Source organism: Pavona decussata, unplaced genomic scaffold, assembly GCF_977016875.1.
Source record: "Pavona decussata unplaced genomic scaffold, jaPavDecu1.1 SCAFFOLD_510, whole genome shotgun sequence".
Taxonomy (NCBI): Eukaryota; Metazoa; Cnidaria; class Anthozoa; order Scleractinia; family Agariciidae; genus Pavona; species Pavona decussata.
Genome location: NW_028145827.1, coordinates 919,237 through 936,363, shown reverse-complemented (window position 1 = coordinate 936,363; position 17,127 = coordinate 919,237). Strand labels below are relative to the sequence as shown.

At 36.8% G+C, this 17,127-nt stretch overlaps 3 protein-coding genes across 3 annotated transcripts; 1 reads left to right on the top strand and 2 right to left on the bottom strand.

Moving 5' to 3' along the window:
* Positions 1-324: 324 nt before the first annotated feature.
* Positions 325-1,940, bottom strand: LOC146450086 (LYR motif-containing protein 2-like). The gene is made up of 3 exons (XM_085100798.1): positions 1,817-1,940; positions 1,577-1,717; positions 325-672 (listed from the first exon to the last, which is right to left on the bottom strand). The coding sequence occupies exons 1-3, from the start codon at positions 1,859-1,861 to the stop codon at positions 595-597; spliced, it is 264 nt and encodes an 87-aa protein (XP_084956924.1). The 5' UTR covers positions 1,862-1,940; the 3' UTR covers positions 325-594.
* On the top strand, positions 1,920-12,472 carry LOC146450085 (uncharacterized protein C6orf118-like). The gene is made up of 12 exons (XM_085100780.1): positions 1,920-2,127; positions 2,424-2,557; positions 3,250-3,399; positions 4,284-4,492; positions 5,682-5,810; positions 7,117-7,301; positions 8,150-8,217; positions 9,232-9,311; positions 9,986-10,093; positions 10,895-10,948; positions 11,638-11,699; positions 12,108-12,472. Exons 1-12 carry the CDS (start codon positions 1,952-1,954, stop codon positions 12,178-12,180), a joined length of 1,428 nt encoding a protein of 475 aa, XP_084956906.1. The 5' UTR covers positions 1,920-1,951; the 3' UTR covers positions 12,181-12,472.
* Positions 12,473-12,493: 21 nt separating this feature from the next.
* Positions 12,494-16,064, bottom strand: LOC146450084 (transcription initiation factor TFIID subunit 13-like). The gene is made up of 5 exons (XM_085100796.1): positions 15,991-16,064; positions 15,771-15,834; positions 15,559-15,656; positions 14,829-14,927; positions 12,494-12,637 (listed from the first exon to the last, which is right to left on the bottom strand). Exons 1-5 carry the CDS (start codon positions 16,012-16,014, stop codon positions 12,560-12,562), a joined length of 363 nt encoding a protein of 120 aa, XP_084956922.1. The 5' UTR covers positions 16,015-16,064; the 3' UTR covers positions 12,494-12,559.
* Between the last annotated feature and the right edge of the window lie 1,063 nt (positions 16,065-17,127).

The following is a 17,127-nucleotide window of genomic DNA, read 5'->3' as shown; positions in this document are numbered from 1 at the left end:
GAGTTTACGACCCCGGACGTTCTGAAAAACTAAAAAAAACTTGTAACTTTGCTCAGATTGAACGAAAAATCTCCATTCTTGCACTGAGTGATCGTCAAATTATTCTCTACATATTGAATAAGAATTTCCTTATGCGCCGCGAACAATAAATGTTCGCGTGTTTTTTCCCACTAATTGAATTTAAAACTCATTCACTGCGCACGCCCGAAAGTTAACGACAAAACCGACTGATCGACTGATCGACTGATCGACTGATCGACCAAGTCGAGAGTCAGCTATCGCTATAACTCGTTCATTGCGCATGCGCGCATTCACGAGTTAAAAATGAGTAAATAGATGAGAATGGGTTCATTTGTTTCATTTTTATCATTTTTTGTGTGATCTGAAGGATTAATTGTGATTAAACAAAGTTAACTTTACTTTAGAGAGATTAACTACAGAGTGACAGACAACTGAAATTCAGCCAAGTAACCTGATGATGTCTTCCTCAGAAATGCAAGTTCTCTACATCCTAACTTGGACTGATGAATTCTCTCCAGTAACCTTTTTAAAAGACACTGAATCTGTTTCACAGCACACACTGCTTTGCAGAATTCACTTGGCGAGATTGATTGCAGATGAAATTTCTTGCAATGTGAGTCGACCTTGTGACAGCATCATCTTGATAACAATCTAACAAACAGCATTAAATTAACTGATTAAAAGTTAGGTGTTTATGAACAGCGGAGGATCAAGTAACTTTAAATACAGCCACCTCTCATTGGTCATCAGAGTGCCATGAATAATTTATGATGCACATATGATATAACATTTTATGTGTATCAGTTTTATTCACGGCATCACTCTGATGTCATAATATGCCAACTCTTCCAGATTATCCCCAAGTCTTTTGGATATGGAATGAATCTCCCTGTCTCCCACATGGGTCATTAAACCTCCCCATAAATGATTTTTGATTTGTCTCTCTATAATCGATCAACTGCAATTTTTTCCAATCCCATGTTTAAAGGCATCACTCTGATATCATAATATGCCAACTCTTCTGGATTATCCCTGAGTCTCTTGGATGTGGAATGAATCTCCCTGTCTCCCACACAGGTCATTAAACCTCCCCACAAATGACTTTTGATTTTTTTTCTCTATAATCGATCAACTGCAAATTTTTCCAATCCCATGTTTCACCTGGCAATCTAGTTAAAAACGTTTGCATAAACTGAAGGAAACGGATCGATTTTGTGGGAAAGTGTGTGCATGTGTATGTAGGGGGGGGGGGGGGGGCAATTTTGGTAGGGGGGGGGGGGGGGTTGAGAGGGTTGATAATTGGGGGGTGAGGTTGGCCTGCACCCAAAAGCAAAGATCTCCAGAGGTTGGCATTGGCCCAGCTCCCTACATTAATTATGCATGCATTTTACGACTCAAACTCTTTTCATGAGGGTTGGTATGACAGGCCGACGGTGGTGCATGTAAAAATTATGTATCTTACGTATGGGACTGTGTGGAAATCTTTCTGTTAGCATCCCTTTGATACCCACCGTTTATATGTGAATTTTTTGTATATTTCCTATATGTAAGATACCTCATCTTTTTCGTGTTTGTTTTTCTTAAACTCCGCTCTTGCCCATTCCGCAAGCTCTTTCTTATGTTCTTCATTTGGGACTTGCTGCAAAGTTCGAAGAATTTCCCTGTAGAGGCTTAAAGCTTGCCGTCTCAAAAAGAACTATGAAGAAAAAACCAACACCATCGATCATTTATGATAGTACTTAGCTAAAGCAACGATAATATAAGAAATAATTCAAGTGTTAGGGTGGTTACAAACCTGCTTCAATGTCAGTGCATTGTGAGGCAACTTTCCAGCCGCCATTTTGTTACTGAACGGCCAAGCCTTGCCTTTACATCTTTGGGATCTGGGACGAGTTTTCTTCCAAGGAGACGGGAGACAGCAACAACAAACATGGCGGATGACAGGAGATCGACATCGTCTTTGAGAAATTTACTTGAAACTGTATATGAAGTGCACAGAAAGGATATAAAAACATATACAAGTGGTCACCTGAATTCAAGTAAGCTACTGAAACCTCCAGATGAACGCCACAGAAGATGGGAAACTTCGGATAAACCTCCTATTCGGTAAGCTTGCGACAAGCTTAACTCAAGCTTTAAGCTCAATTCAAGTTAACTCTTTATCTCTATCAAATGGCAATAGTTTTTAATAAATGAAGTGTCTTTTGATCTAAAGTAACAGGATTACACCACTGCAACTTGTGACCTTTAGCCTTTCCGTTATAAGTTAATATTATTTTTAAGTGGGGCTCTTTTCAGTCATGATAAAAGAACCTTATAGCGAAGTTTTGAAAGAGTTTGTTAACCTAGGAGATCTAATTTTATATTTAAAAGATCAAATAACTAATTAATGTCTGTTGCAGACTTAAGCCCCCAAGTCAGCTTGTTGATCTTCCAGTGAGAAAAGGAGAATTGAGTTCAACAGACCTGCTGCATAAAACCATGGCAGATCGCCTTGTGGAGTTCAGTCTGGGGCCAATTAGAAATATTACAGTCGGTAAGTAAAATTTGAAGATAGCCATAAATATTTTAGGGCCAGGTGTGGCAGGAAGTGTAAAATAGAACACAAGTGGCCCACATGGTCAGAGCTTAGCCCGGTTTCTGTAGCATGAAGGAACTAGGTATTGCTATTCCCCCCTGGATGGGATGCTAGTCCATCGCAGGGTTACCCCCAGCAGTATGTCGCTGGTACCCATTTGTACACCTGGGTGAAGAGAGACAATGTGGAGCAAAGTTTCTTGTCTAAGGAAACAACACAGCAATGAAGAGACCAACCTGGCCTCGAACCAACGACCTTCCGATCGTCCTATTGAAAGTCTGACACGCTAACCGCTACACCACCACCACTTATTTTTGTGTACTTACTGTATTAAACAAGCATTCATTTTTTGGCAGGGTGATTTCATCTTACGTACACTTCTCAGACATAACTAATTTAGCCTCAAACTGCACATAGATGTAGTCCCTTTCTGTGCTCAGCCTTCAATATGTAAATGATTTGTAAAGTGTTGAAATATTAGAAGTCACATTTTAATACTAACAGAGACATGAAATTTATCATTCAATTTAAAGAGATTTGTTAAAGTGTACGAAGAGTCAAGTCTATCACACAGTAGTGATCTCAAGTTCATAATCTGGTTAGATGTTGATAAAAGTGGTAAAGTTAATTAATGTCTGGTTTGATAACAGATGCTTCAATGAGGCCAGACTCAGAAGAAGGTGGGAAAGAAACTCCCGTCAAAGACGAAACCAGTGCACCAGGGCGGCTTACTAAAGACAAAGTTCATGTTGAAGAGTTACGGCTGCCTGAGATAATGATTCCAGTGACAAAAACTAAAGGTAATGAAATCAGTGTTTTCTTTTCATGCATGTTCACTCCCATTGTTCTGCAATTCCCTGTGGAGCCAAATTTTCCAGTATAACTTTTTCTATCTTTTTCTGTGTGCTTTTGAAGGTCAAAAGTTTTGTTGGTGGTCAGAAAATATGATAGTTTTAACATTTACAATTTTTTTAATGTTTGTAACAATCTTTGAAAATCTGTAGATCTACAGCTCTACACAGTTGATATTTTATTTTAGGAGAATTCTGGGAATTGCTTTGCAAATTCAGTCAACCAGAATGATGCAATTTTGTTGACAATAAATAATCACAAATTTTATATTATTTCCTTTACAATATATTGTCTTTTATACAACTGATAATCTTTAAAATTGTTATTCCCACATACATCTAACAATAATAATAATAATAATAACAACAATAATAATAATAATAATAATAATAATAATAATAATAATAATAACATTAATGGCTGCACTTACATGTAGTCACTAAAAATAAAAATAAAAAAAATTTGCCATAAAACTGCAGTCAATATTCTGGAAAGCCCAGTTACTCTATTAGTAAGTAGTTTTTGTTTTCCCAGACATTTTTTTTTGTAATTTGTTTAAAACCTTTGCAATAGCCCTTTTCACGGTTAGCTCTGCTCATTTGAATTACAATGAAATCTAGCATGTATGTGAGGCAATTTTGGGCTATTTTAATAGTTTTAGCCCGAAATTGCCTCGCATCCACGTTGGATAACATTGTAATGCAAGTGAGAAAAATCAACCGTGAAAAGGGCTATTGTTGCAAAATAAATGTATGCTCCCTTTGTTTATTGTTACAGCCCTTGTACTCAATAATCCAAAAATTCCAATAAATTATCTTTTCAACTCTTTCAGGAGTTTCCTCCAGAGATAAATCCAAACCAGATGACTTGCATGCACGACAAACGTTTGTTGAGACATATCTTAGTTACCCAACTAAAGCAGACCAGTTTGCCAGCTTTAGGAGGTTTGGAGATCAGGTGATGAACTTAGGAGATGCGCACGACAGAGGAGTCCTCACAGGTGAAAAGAATGTACGAAACTTGGAACAGAAGCTGACAAAGGTAATGCATAATACATATCATTCTGACTAAAAAACAAGAAGAACCCTTTCTGTTAGAACTACTTAACAGGCTTTTGTTTTTCCAGACCCGGTCATCCTTATAAACTTAATAATGAACCGTCCCTTTTGTGGTATCTGTAATTGCATTTATCTTGAAACGTAGCAGCACATCTTGTAATATCGACTTGTTTTCTTCACCTGACCACCTGTGCCATACAAGGCCCTGGCTTTGGCATCTCATTGTAATGTCTAGTCTGTGCTATATTCAAGTCAGTTATTATTATTATATGACAGTTTTAAAACACGTATGGACGCCATACTATATACATGCCAAACCTGGGGTGTTGAGCGTAACCCAGAGGTTCACACGGGAAATTAAGACCTATTCTAAAATATTCATGTTCCAATGATAAAATTTAAAACTGTGAAAAAGTGAAAATATAAAGTATCCGTATTATCTAGATGTCAATTAGCAAGTCTTGAAGTGGAAAACACTATTTAAAAAATCAAAGTCAAAAAACCTATTCTAAGATGAAAACTCTTTGAGTGTACATGCTATATTCAGCAAGTGGGAATTATTATTATTATGATTACTATTATTATTTCAACAAAAAGGTTTCATTTTCAGGATCGAAATTGAAGGAATCGAAAGCTTGTGCTTGAACATAAATTTTTTATCCTGAAAACGAAACCTATTTGTTGATATAATATGACAAGATCAAGAAACAATTTTGGCTCTAATATTATTATTATTGTTATTATTATTATTATTGTTATTATTATTATTGTTGTTGTTGTTGTTGTTGTTATTATTATTATTATTAAAATCTCTTAATCTCGGTTAGTGTCCTGGTTTATCACTATCTCTACATGTAAGTAGCTAAATTATGATCATCTGGGTGAGTACTAATAAGAAGGACTGTTTGAGGTCACATTGACTGGCATTTTGACAGCCTTAGCGGAAGTCATCATGCTTAGAGTAAAGTAATTTATAGATCATCAATAGATGGTATAAAATTAATATCTCTGGTTATTGACCTGATCATAATGTTTGTAAAAATGGGTAAGACATACCATGATCTTAGATAAAAAAGAAGAAAATACTCTGTACACTCATTTAAAAGACATTCATTAACTTTTATCAGTTGAAATGAAAAATAAATGAGTTCTATAATTTTTTACTGACCTAGCAACTTGCCACCCTGGAGGCAGCAAGCCAGAGAGGACCGAACTTCCACAGACTCCAGATATACAACAAGTGTTTTGATGAGATTATTGGAGAGTCAAAGACATTTGGACCTCTTTTGAAGAGAATTAAGGTGAAAATCACCTCATATATATCTTTTTGTGTTCATTACATCATTGCTTTTTTGTAAGCATCGGTCATAATCAGATGCACCTGTCAGCCACACTATTGATTACAATTTACTACAATTTATTACAATGTCAACATGCAGATTCTCTTCACTGGTCGCCTTATTTCTTTTATTATCATTTGGGAGAGTTTATGCAAATTTCCTCGTCTTGTGTCTTTTCTTTTCAAACGGGAGGCACTGGTCACTTTTGGTGCTCAAAGGATTGATGCTGTTTGATCCCATTCCTTTAAAATGCATTCCTGTCTTGTCTCACCCATTCTCAGAGGTTTCAAGGCTGGTACAAGTATTTACTAAGTCCTTTTTAGTCCTGATATGGAATCGCTTTTCCCCCAATTTCCAGTTCCCTCTTTGTGAAAATAGGCCTATAGGGAATCAAGGTGGTATTACCCGCCAACTTTTTGTGAGTCAAATGCGTGAGATTTTTGTCTCGTCATGACCGGGATTTCCAAAAACGTCCCAGCCACTTCAGAAGAGTTCTGATGATTTTCCAAAGACTTCTGAATGTTGCAGAAAAATGTCCGAAGATGTGCTGACAACCTTTAAACACTTCCAATTTGAATGGATTGCAATTGTTTGAAATCAAAATTCAAGCTGAAACACGAAAATTGTAACGTGTTGTGATACAGCTAGGACACAAAGTCAACATTTAGTGCCTTATTAATCATGTGTTAAAGAACAAGTCCTCGGGATTCGTGAGTCAGGCATGAGAAAATAAATTTAATATCATTGTCCTCGACGAGTGAGATCAATGTCTTTAGTCTTCAGGCATGAGACATGAGTTGGCAGGTGGTTTTATTCAAAATGATAACTAAGGTCTGGCAGATGAATTATTTGAGAAGACCCCAAAATTCATAACTGACAATTTTATCTATAGTAAGTATATATACAAACATTGAATAAGACTCAAACATAAACTTGTTGAACCTTGTTTCAGTTTTAAATGCATGTATGTAGTGCATGTGGACTTCCAAGAGGTACTGATGTAACTGGCTATTGCCTGCTTAAACTTTGTGTGGAATTTATACAAAAAACTAAGGTCATGCATTTATGTCATTGTAACAATTTTATGTTTGTAAGGATCAGCTGCTTTAATTTATTTAAATAATCTTTAAGACTCTTGAGAATTTAAACTTTAAATTCTCAAGAGTCTTAAAGATTATTTTAAATTTAATACATGTCAGATTGTCAGTTGCAATATTAAGTAAGTTTGAATGGTCTGACAACACTGTTGTCATGTTTTTGTTTACAGGATGAATATGACAGTTACATGTCACATTTGTTGGACACACAAAAACCGTCACAACACAAAGTGCTCTACCATCACATCGACAGCCTGTCAGAAAACCCATCAACCTCAGATAAACTGAAAGAGGAAGAGAAAAGAGTTGAAGCTCTAGAGAAGGAAGCAAGGCTTCTTTTGGATGAAAATGCAAGGTACATTCATCTGGGACAGAATAGTGAAATTGGATCAAATGACTTGTTCTTCCATAGTTTGTTGGGTGGTGGTACATTATTCAATATTATTTTTTGACAACATTAAAGAGTGAACAGAAGTCATTTTCAGAGTTGCAGTAACATATCATCAGCTGATCAAGGTCTCCACTTACGATGTAAGGAAGGCCCATATAAGTCGGTATAGTAGACTATCAGTACTGGGGTGCAAAGAACCTCCAGGTGACCTGCAGGAGACTAGCAGTAAGTCCAATCCTGTGGGAAAGGATACTTGGCTCTCACAAACCCAAAGTGTTTTATTAGACAATAATGATGTGGCACAGCAACTGAAGTCAGAAGAAGGGTAGCTATAACTTGTAAAGGCTTAAGCCCCATTCACACCAACAAAACATGTTTAATTAAACCAGGTTTAACAAAATGAAAATTGGTAACGGAAAGCTGAACCATTGGCTCTGACATAGGATTCAAGTAAACTTTAACTTATGCTAAGTTCATTTGTGCTCAATCTGTAGTCGACAAAAATCCAAAAGCAGCTTTTATGAAGGAAAAAATTTTGAACTGTGAACTAAACAGTTATTAAAAGTGTTTTAGCCTTGGTGTGAATGGGGCATTAGAGTGATATCTAGAGGTGAAGCCACACTCTACATTAGTATGCGGTACGTTAGTAAATACCACAATACAGGTGGTTAGTGCCATTGTACAGCTGACTTACAGAAAATGGCATGCATAGTGTTAAAAGCTGTCCTAAAATGAGCAGCATATACCCGGGGTGAAAAAAATCATACCTTCATGCCATGGATTGGATACTGTTCTGTGACTCTTACAAACAGGTTGACAGAAGCCCTTCGTGAAGAAGAACTGAGAGCTTCTGAAGAGTTGGAAACCAATGTTACAGTTGGTAAGAAACAAATTCAAATGTCTTAATGTGGTAGCCAGTGATTACTTTTCAATTGATTCAAAAAGGTATTGTGGTGTTGATGACAACTTGTATTTTGAAGCTATCTTTTTGATCCTGAAAAAAGGAAAAGGTATTATTTAAGGAAGGTACCTTAATAGCAACTCAAAACTCGTTCATGAACAAGGTTTTGAGTTGCAAACAGGAAACCAACTAACTTGTAAAATATTAACAGTTATTAAAAAGTGACACACCACCACTTCACAAGTGAGCCATATCTTGCTGCAGGAATCTTGTACTAGCTAAGCCACAATTGTCACCTTGAGTACTGGTAGAGCATGTTCAAAGGTCCTAGCAGTGAGGACATGTCTCACTTCTTTGACATATGCCAGAGGCTTGCAGGTTTTGGGAGTCTGAGATGTTTTTCCACCACCAGATGAGTCTGTGGAGGCTTTTCCAGCAGACTACAACAGAGCGTTTGACCAATGGCTTGTTTAAAGTGCTTGATAATGCCTCATTTCTACTGTTTCTGATTTATTTTATAATTATAATACTTTATTTATGTGTAATAAAATGGCTAAAGCTGTTAAACAGTGCTCAATACACTTTTTAAGTGTAGAGCTTTGAATAAGAAGAGATAACGAAGAGACAAAATTCTCTGTTACTCCGAGTTTTGTGCTCACGCACTCATCAGACAGTATATGAGTGTGTGAGCACGAAACTCGGAGTAACAGAGAATTTTGTCTCTTCGTTATCTCTTCTTAATACTTTATTTATATAGCGCGATTTCCAGCAAATATGTCCAATCACGCTTTACAATTACAGCAAATAAATTTCATTACACCAATTTAGGCTCCCTGTGTCTCTTAGGCCATACATTAGATTCTTTCCCAGTTTCTCTACATTCCACCATTAATGAATAGACATCAAGGCTTTTTTTAGGCCCAAAAGTCGGGCAAAATAAAGTATTACGCATTAACATAATGAGCTAATGAGCCATTGTTGACGTTTTGGCAGAGCCTCAAGCCAGAGTGTCTGTTCATATTGAAGAAGTTCCAAAAGATCTTGAAGAACAAGTGGAAGAGTTACATGCACAGGCATGTATACATCAGACTAATCTTTAGTGTAGATATTAATAAATATTAATAAAATTATGTTAGGTTTGTCTGAGCTTGTTTATCCTTGGCAGGTAATTATAGCACGGCTAGAAGGTGCAACTGGTGCCAAGCATTTAAATTTGAAAAGATAATTCAGTGTTTCAAATTGAAAAGATTTGATCCTTACTGGCAGGAGACAGACCAGTGTCAGGGGCAGATCCAAAAAGAGGGGGCCAAAGAAATTGTTGCAAGAGCACAAGAGCCCCCCACCCCCACCCCTTCCCTCCACCACAATGAAAAATTCACATTTGTGGAGATTCTGCTTTACAGCATTCTGGGAGCATTTGTGACCAATAGTTAAGGCCTCAGAAGACAGAAGGAGTATTTTTTAAAGCAGTTGATTGCATAAACCCATTTGAAAGATGGTTACAAATGGAGGGGAGCCCCCCCGCCCCACCCCATTTGTAACTGTCCCGAGCCAACATTTTTACAAGCATGGCCAGGGGGTTGAACTGAGGACTACAACCTGTGTTTCAGCCGTAGCTGTGACAGGAACCCAAACCATGTGTTCAACCATGCTGATTCCTCCTTGATATACCGGTAATATTTTTCAAGATACTGTACAGTTGTAAGATGTACAGGTTATTGACTTGTCAATGTTGTTTTTATGGCAGATCTTAGCTCAGCTGGATTACATTGATGATATCAAGAGACGCCAGAAGGAGTATTGCGTACCTATAACCGTCTGTCAGCATCTTGAACAGTGTATCAAGGAAACAGAGGTCAATATTATTACCTTAGTTAGTTGTTGTTATCCTTTCTTGGAGAACTCATTTGGTTATAATCAAGTATTTTCTCCTTTGCCTGGAAATCTTCCCTGCTAGCGGAGGTCTCTTTCTGGCAAGCCTTTTGGCATGCACGAAGTCATTCACATCTCTATAAGTATTTCCCATAGTCGGCTTGTTTACGTCCCCGAAGAGAAATAAACAAGCCGACTTCGCAAAAATAATTAATACTAGAGACATGAATGACTTTGTACATGCTAAAGGACTTGCCCGAAAGAAACTTCTGCTAGCAAGGTACTGAAACATGGGTCCAGATTCACAAAGCCTTTCTGAATTAAGATGTATCTTAATTAAGTATTGTTTCTCAACAATGGCCTATTATTGGAATGACAATATACTATGACTTAGTTCACTTTAGCCTTAAAACTAAAACCAAATGTTCAGTGATTTTAAAAATGAATTCCTTTCTTCCATGATAACAAGTCTTTAGGCCAAAGTAGAGCATTGTTTGGAGAAATCTGGATTTTCAAGGCAAAATTGTCAGTTGCATGTATCTTCCACTGGGTAGGCCCTCAATAAGTCCTGTGCCATAAAAAGATGAACAAGCTTCAGGGCAGCAGGGCAGGTCCCATTCCCTTTGCAAAGAGATAGAGATTCATGAGTCATTACCTCTGTTTTCTTGGGAGACAAAGGTAATTTCTCTCCCTTCACTCCTTCCATGAGGTAGAAAATATTCATAACTTGTACATTTTGTACATTGCCTATATAACAGCATGGACATTTCAACTTTTGCAACAGGTGGACATACAGAAACTACTGAAACAGAATGAATTTCTTGAGCAGACAATAGAGGTAAGACCCACTACAAAATTAAAAGGTTTTGGGAGAGAGGGGCATAAGTGTGTTTTAAAATAATAGAAATTGCACCAAATACAGTAAGCACACACAACCTACACAAAGAAGATAAATTATGGAGCCCCTTGCCTGATTCCAATGCTTCACTAGACTTGGTTCTGTCTCATACACTATACAAAAGAAATCAGTTGAGTGTGGTATATTTTTGTGTGTGTGTTCCTTGCATTTTCTAGAAAAGTAATAACTATTTCTTGCAGCTTTTTTTTCAAGCATTAACACACAAGAACATTTCTTACGTGATAAGTAGTCTCTGTGCCAAAATAGGGCTTATTTGGAGTAATTTCAATTTGAAGGCAAACAATTCACTTATGCCCATCTCACCCAAAGCTGTTTAAGAATTTTACAAATTCTGGTCACTTCATTCAAAGCACATGTATTTTTTCAGCACTTTCCTTTGTTCTGTACAGTGGGTAACATACAAGTGTAGGTATATATAGCCTCCCACACAGAGGAGGTAATACGAGTCCCCTAAAAACGACTGAGTGCTTGGCTAGAGTAGGTACATACTCACAAGTAAAAGTTGCGCTGCATGATCATGGCTACCTCAAATCAAAATACATCTGTTTAATGCATACATCATTTTCTATCCAGAAACTAAACATTTCCACTCTTTCTACATTTTATAGGAGCTTGAACAAGAACTACAATCGATGCTAGACAGAACAAAAGTTAAAGAAAAAGATTCAAGGTATGTATCTGTTATTAAACAAATGAAATCTATAATGGTGCTGTTTTAACTTATTTTTTAATGATGCAGTTGAATTGAGACACCTTTGCTAATTTGCCAGTTCGTATCTCTATAAGTTTGTACCTCCTCTAACTAAAACAAAAATGTTCCCCAGTTTGAGACATTCAAACAAGCAGGTCAGATGGGTAAAACTGGGTAAAAAAAAAATAATATGAAGAACTCAAAACTTTCAAACTGTTTTTACTCAATGCAGTAACCTTGTTGTGCCCAACTCTTTGTTAAAATAAATATACCAGTACCTTATTTCTGGATAGAGATTTTTCATCTGCTTTGTGAAAGCTTCCCACTTCATATAGTTTCATCAGGTAATATTTGTAACTTAATCTATTTTTTTCCTTGTTTATCCAGAAAACTTTGGAAGCGTATCAACACCAGTGATGTTATTAATTTGGGCAAAAAGGAAAGAAGTGGCACAAAGTAGCACAAGACAAAGCAAAATGGGAATTTTATTATTATTTGCCAAAACAAATTTGTTTACATGTGGCATATTTATAAAAGAAACAAATGAAATCTGTGTAAAGCTGTATATAGAAAATTATACTTTATAAGAATCTTAAAGTGTACTTTACTTTTCTGTAATAAAACTGTGTGTAGTAACTTGAAGGATGTTTTAAGTGTGACAGAAGGAGAACTTTACATAATTTCGTATTCCCTGTGAATCCTTTGACCAAAAAAAGACAAAGACAAAATAAAACTGTACAAGACACAAAGTGGACAGTGACTCATGATTTCACTTTTTGGCCTTTGGGGGGAAATTTCTTTGAAATTAAAGTTCTTTAAAACCACAGTTTCAGATGTCTTCACACCATTTCTCCATAACTTTCAGCATCAAATGCCTTTCTTGCTTTCTTTAGTTCTTCATTCATTGTCAGCAGATCCTAAAATAAATGTGGCAAGTCAAGAAAAACAAGTTATTTATCATTCCATAACAACAATCAATCCTTTGAACGTAGTTGTACTGTACATGATGCCTATCCAAGAAGGGAAGTACGGGTTTGACTCCCACTTGGAGGACTCAGCATTATTCAACTTGAGAACACTTCTTCAATTAAGTTAACTCTTCCTCATAAATGTTGTAAGTGTTGATAATTGGTATCATTGCCGCATTCCTGTGAATTCATTCAATAACACCATTTCTAAACTGTTCACTCATAAGGTAACCCCCTTGTAAACTCATGAACTGTGGATCTACATATGTAACCCATTTGTGGCAGGGGGGAGGGGGTGGGGATACTTCTTCTTAGTTATCACATTTTTGTTACTGGGCTGACTATAATAGAAATAAATATTTGTTGGTTGGGGTTTGGAGGCGGGGGGTGGTACTTCTTAGTAATAGGTTAATGGGAATGTGGCACTGGACAGGGTCACATTTTCACGACTAGGTTGACCATAAATTATGGGAATAACTATTTGTTTTTATCAACTGAGTTGGTTGTTTATCATTAATAAATAAATGTAAAATATATATGAAACATAATTATGGTTGTTGTGTTTTTTTTTTTTTTTTTTTGGGGGGGGGGGGGTACTTCTTAGTAATAGGTTAATGGAAATGTGACACTGGACAGGATCACATTTTCGCGACTGGTTGACCATAAATTATGGGAATAGAATTAATATTTGGTTTTATCAACTGAGTTGATAGGGTAACTTGGGCTCCATACTGAGAGATTCAAGAGCCACTTTTTAGAACATAAGCCCTTCTTAAGAATGGAATCACATTTTCAACACAACTGCCTCGTCCGAAAGTTGTCTTGATCTATACCCAGGGAACTGCATTTAACATTTATCATTGATAAGGAAGACACAGTAAAAAAGGTAGATGCATAAGCACAAAGGGACTAAATTGAGATTGTGTAATGTGCAGTTCCAAAAAAAATCTATACCCACCCCATGGAAGGTCATTGGAAATTCCTAGGGGGAGGAGGTCTTAAAAGGCAAAATTTTAGAAGCAAAGTGTGAAGCTAAACTGGAATTTCCTTGGGGACGGGGGGTGCAAAACAAAAAACCTTCTGTGGGGGGAGTATGGATATTTTCTGGAATTGTACAATTCACATTTAAAAAAGAGGACTAATTAAGGCCCAGTTCAAACGTCGCATTTCACATGTGCCGAATAAAACTCGAGAATTAACTGCATGTGAAATGCAACATTTGAATCAATTAAATTTGACAGTTTCGAATTAAATTCGATTTACGTCGAATCTGCGACTGAAACAGTCGAATATTTGACTTAAATTCCACATTTGATTCAGACGTCGCATTTCACATGTGCCAAATATAATACGTAAATTATAGCAAATTATTATTATTCATTTTGTAATCACAATCCGTAAATGCCATGCGCAGAAGAGTATAAACAGCACTTTGAAAAAATGGCGGGAGGCAAAGGAATGTGCAGTTCGTGCTTTTTAAAAACAAAATATACTTGTTTGACGTGCAGCAATAATTTTATTATTATTATTGCATGAGGTACTCAGTGTTTGAAAATGAAGAGAACACTCCTCGGTGGAAAAAGGGAAAATCTGTGGCATATTGTGAGACGTGCTTCAATGAAACGATGATCATGAAAAGGCGCGGGTCGAGTGAAGGCCAAGATGAGTCATCTTGGCCTTCGCTCAACCCGCGCCTTTTTCATCATGCTGTTGGCAATGAAGATATTACTTCAAACAAGCCACATTTGTCAACTGGTAGCACCGAAACAAAAACATTGACGGTGGACGGAGTTAAATTCGGCACCATCAAATTCGACGTCTGAATCAAATGCCGCATTTAATTATTCTAGTCGACTAAAATAGGAATTATATTCGGCACAAGTGAAATGCGACGTTTGAACTGGGCCTAAGGTGGGATCAGTAATATTATTGGCCATAGAAAATACCGTAATAGGGTAAATAGGGTCTCTGAAGGGACTGGTGGTAGACAACTAATAAAGATGACCCAAAAAGCCCTCAGAAATGTTACTTTCATTTCAGGATGAAATCCTTTTGGCATTTATGAAACCATTCAAATGAGAGCTACCATTTAATAATTTTTCTTAACGCATGAAATGTTTCAGTATGTTTCTTTTCTCACCTTTACTCTAGCATACTTCTTTGGATCTTTTCTAATCAAGAACACAATATCCTCCACATGAACCTTTCCTCTCTTGCCAACTTCCATGGCTTTTAATGTCTGGAGAAAAAAAAGTAATAACTTAGTACTAGAAGCCAACTTAAAAACAAAACTTCAACATAAAAATTAATGTTTCCGGCAGGATTAATTTCCAGTTTGCTTGTTTATATACCACATTTCCGCGTCCTGTGTGCTGAGTGCATAACTTTTGATCAAAAATAGCTTGGATTCATTCAGCTAAGGCACGCATCCTAGCTATGGTGTGTGTAGGTTATGCACGTGTGCAGCAAAAAAAGCCTTTTGAACCACCTTAAATTCAAGGGATGTACCTGGGTAAATAAGAGTACACAAAATGTCCCATTTGTAATCTTCCACTGATTTGTCTGAATTTTTTCCTGCTAATCTATGCAGAGTTTGACAAGGTTTTAAAGACCATGTATGGGAAATTAAGACAATAAGTTATTATTTCATGCTATACACGGCAACGTCATTAAAATTTGTCCCACACAAACCTTGCATTCTATGCCCTGTTTAACCCATTTTCATAATGGTGGATTTTACTGTGAATGTGTCCTGCCAAATACCTGGAGGCTGGATGGCAAGGGACAGGAGGGTCGGGGTTCAATGTAGATGGTTGTGAACCAAGGCTGTGGGGCCGATGAAAGAATTTCAATTTCTAGGAACTTCTCACCATTTCTGTGATGTACTCCACGACAAGGTCTTCGAGCAAATCCACAGATTCAGTGAATGGAACCTGATCATCACCAAATCCATACATCATGCATCGCACTAAAAGCAATCATGGCGTATTTCAATAATTATTGTTATCAATCGAAATCAACACTCTGATTTTCTTCCGGTTGTGGTCACCATCTTTATAATAACAGCTTATTTCTAACTTACACTCCTTGTGAAACAACCTTTTTCGTTTCCCTGCTGTTTCTGACTGTTGTGTTTCGGATTCCTCCTACAAACAAAACAAAAAACATGATTTTTACGTCCTAGTTTAAAGAAGCTTACAAAACACAGCAGAAGTTATATTATAATATATGCCAAGAAAGTTCCCATAGATTTACAGTATTTTACTGGACTACTTATATAAAACTGAAGGCTGCAAAAATACCTCAATGTCATCTTCGTCGGCCATTTTGTTTTGAAGTCGTGTTTGGCACCAGTTCCCGCCGCGTCTCAACCTGCTGGAACCCAGACTCTACTCAAGTCTTAAATAAAAAAATAAGGTTGTTATAAATTTCAGTCGTTATTACACAGCGCTAATGGACTGCCACAAAATGAATAGAAGGCGCTTAATTGAAAGAGTGTGAGCTATTCATTATTCAGTTCTGCAAATTTGAAAAAAAAAATGATTTCCGTTTTTTTTTTCTCCTCTCTTATAATTTCTTTTGGCATTTTATTTGATCAAGAAAAGAAACGTTCAACACACGATTTGAGACAAGATCAACTAGAATTCCATGAAATTATTGCTTACACTAACTCATCAAACTACAGTTCAATTACATGTTACTGCGCATACGTTCTGCGCATCTCGAGATACTCGGGTTTCCTATGGGACATTTTTGCGCGGTTTAAAACTGTGCGGAGAAAGCAGAACTTAGCAAGTGCTCTTGGTATCCAAAAGAAATTTGGGGGTAACCGTGCATTTTTCAGAGATAATAAAGCTTCAATTTGGGAAGGAAAAAAAAAAACAAAAAACAAAACGCCATACATTGCTTTGTATTTTACCCTAATTTTTTAGAACTGTTGCTTAATTATCTCTAAAAAAATGCGTGGTTACCCCCAATTTTCTTTTTTATTTCAATAACCCTTGCTGAGATCTGCTTTCTCGACATAATCATAAACCACACAAAAATACTTCTTTATTAGTAGGCACCTTCGTTAATTTGCTTTCCTCGTCCATGTAAGCGCGCGCTTCGTGTATGCTCTCATTTAGCATCCACCTCTGCAGACTGTTTCCAAGAAGAATACTTGTCTCTTGGTCTCTACTGAAAGAGTATCCGCGAATGAATGTGTCTCATATAATCATCCGACGGGCTTCCAATTCGTTTACAATAAGGAAAAAATTTCCGTTTCGTCTTTTACAAGAGAAGTAAAACAAGATTCCGTTGATTATAGTGCGCGGAGATGACGCAAATACCTACATCATACTTTTGTCATGAAACATCACTATAACAACTGGTGTTGTTTATACTTTGTAACTTCGAGCCGCCGAGAACAGCATTTTAGCTATTTGGAGAAAGGCGCG

What these genes read in the sequence shown, in the direction of transcription:
- LOC146450086 (XM_085100798.1), bottom strand. Translation starts at nt 1,861, where the DNA reads ATGGCGGCTGGAAAGTTGCCTCACAATGCACTGACATTGAAGCAG. An exon ending in ATGCACTGACATTGAAGCAG is followed by an intron (nt 1,718 to 1,816) that starts GTTTGTAACCAC and finishes TTTTCTTCATAG; the next exon opens with TTCTTTTTGAGACGGCAAGC. An exon ending in ACAAACACGAAAAAGATGAG is followed by an intron (nt 673 to 1,576) that starts GTATCTTACATA and finishes GCTGTTTGTTAG; the next exon opens with ATTGTTATCAAGATGATGCT.
- LOC146450085 (XM_085100780.1), top strand. Translation starts at nt 1,952, where the DNA reads ATGGCGGATGACAGGAGATCGACATCGTCTTTGAGAAATTTACTTGAA. An exon ending in TGGAACAGAAGCTGACAAAG is followed by an intron (nt 4,493 to 5,681) that starts GTAATGCATAAT and finishes TTACTGACCTAG; the next exon opens with CAACTTGCCACCCTGGAGGC. An exon ending in TGGAAGAGTTACATGCACAG is followed by an intron (nt 9,312 to 9,985) that starts GCATGTATACAT and finishes TTTTTATGGCAG; the next exon opens with ATCTTAGCTCAGCTGGATTA.
- LOC146450084 (XM_085100796.1), bottom strand. Translation starts at nt 16,014, where the DNA reads ATGGCCGACGAAGATGACATTGAG. An exon ending in CCGACGAAGATGACATTGAG is followed by an intron (nt 15,835 to 15,990) that starts GTATTTTTGCAG and finishes TTTTGTTTGTAG; the next exon opens with GAGGAATCCGAAACACAACA. An exon ending in AGAAGTATGCTAGAGTAAAG is followed by an intron (nt 12,638 to 14,828) that starts GTGAGAAAAGAA and finishes CATTTATTTTAG; the next exon opens with GATCTGCTGACAATGAATGA.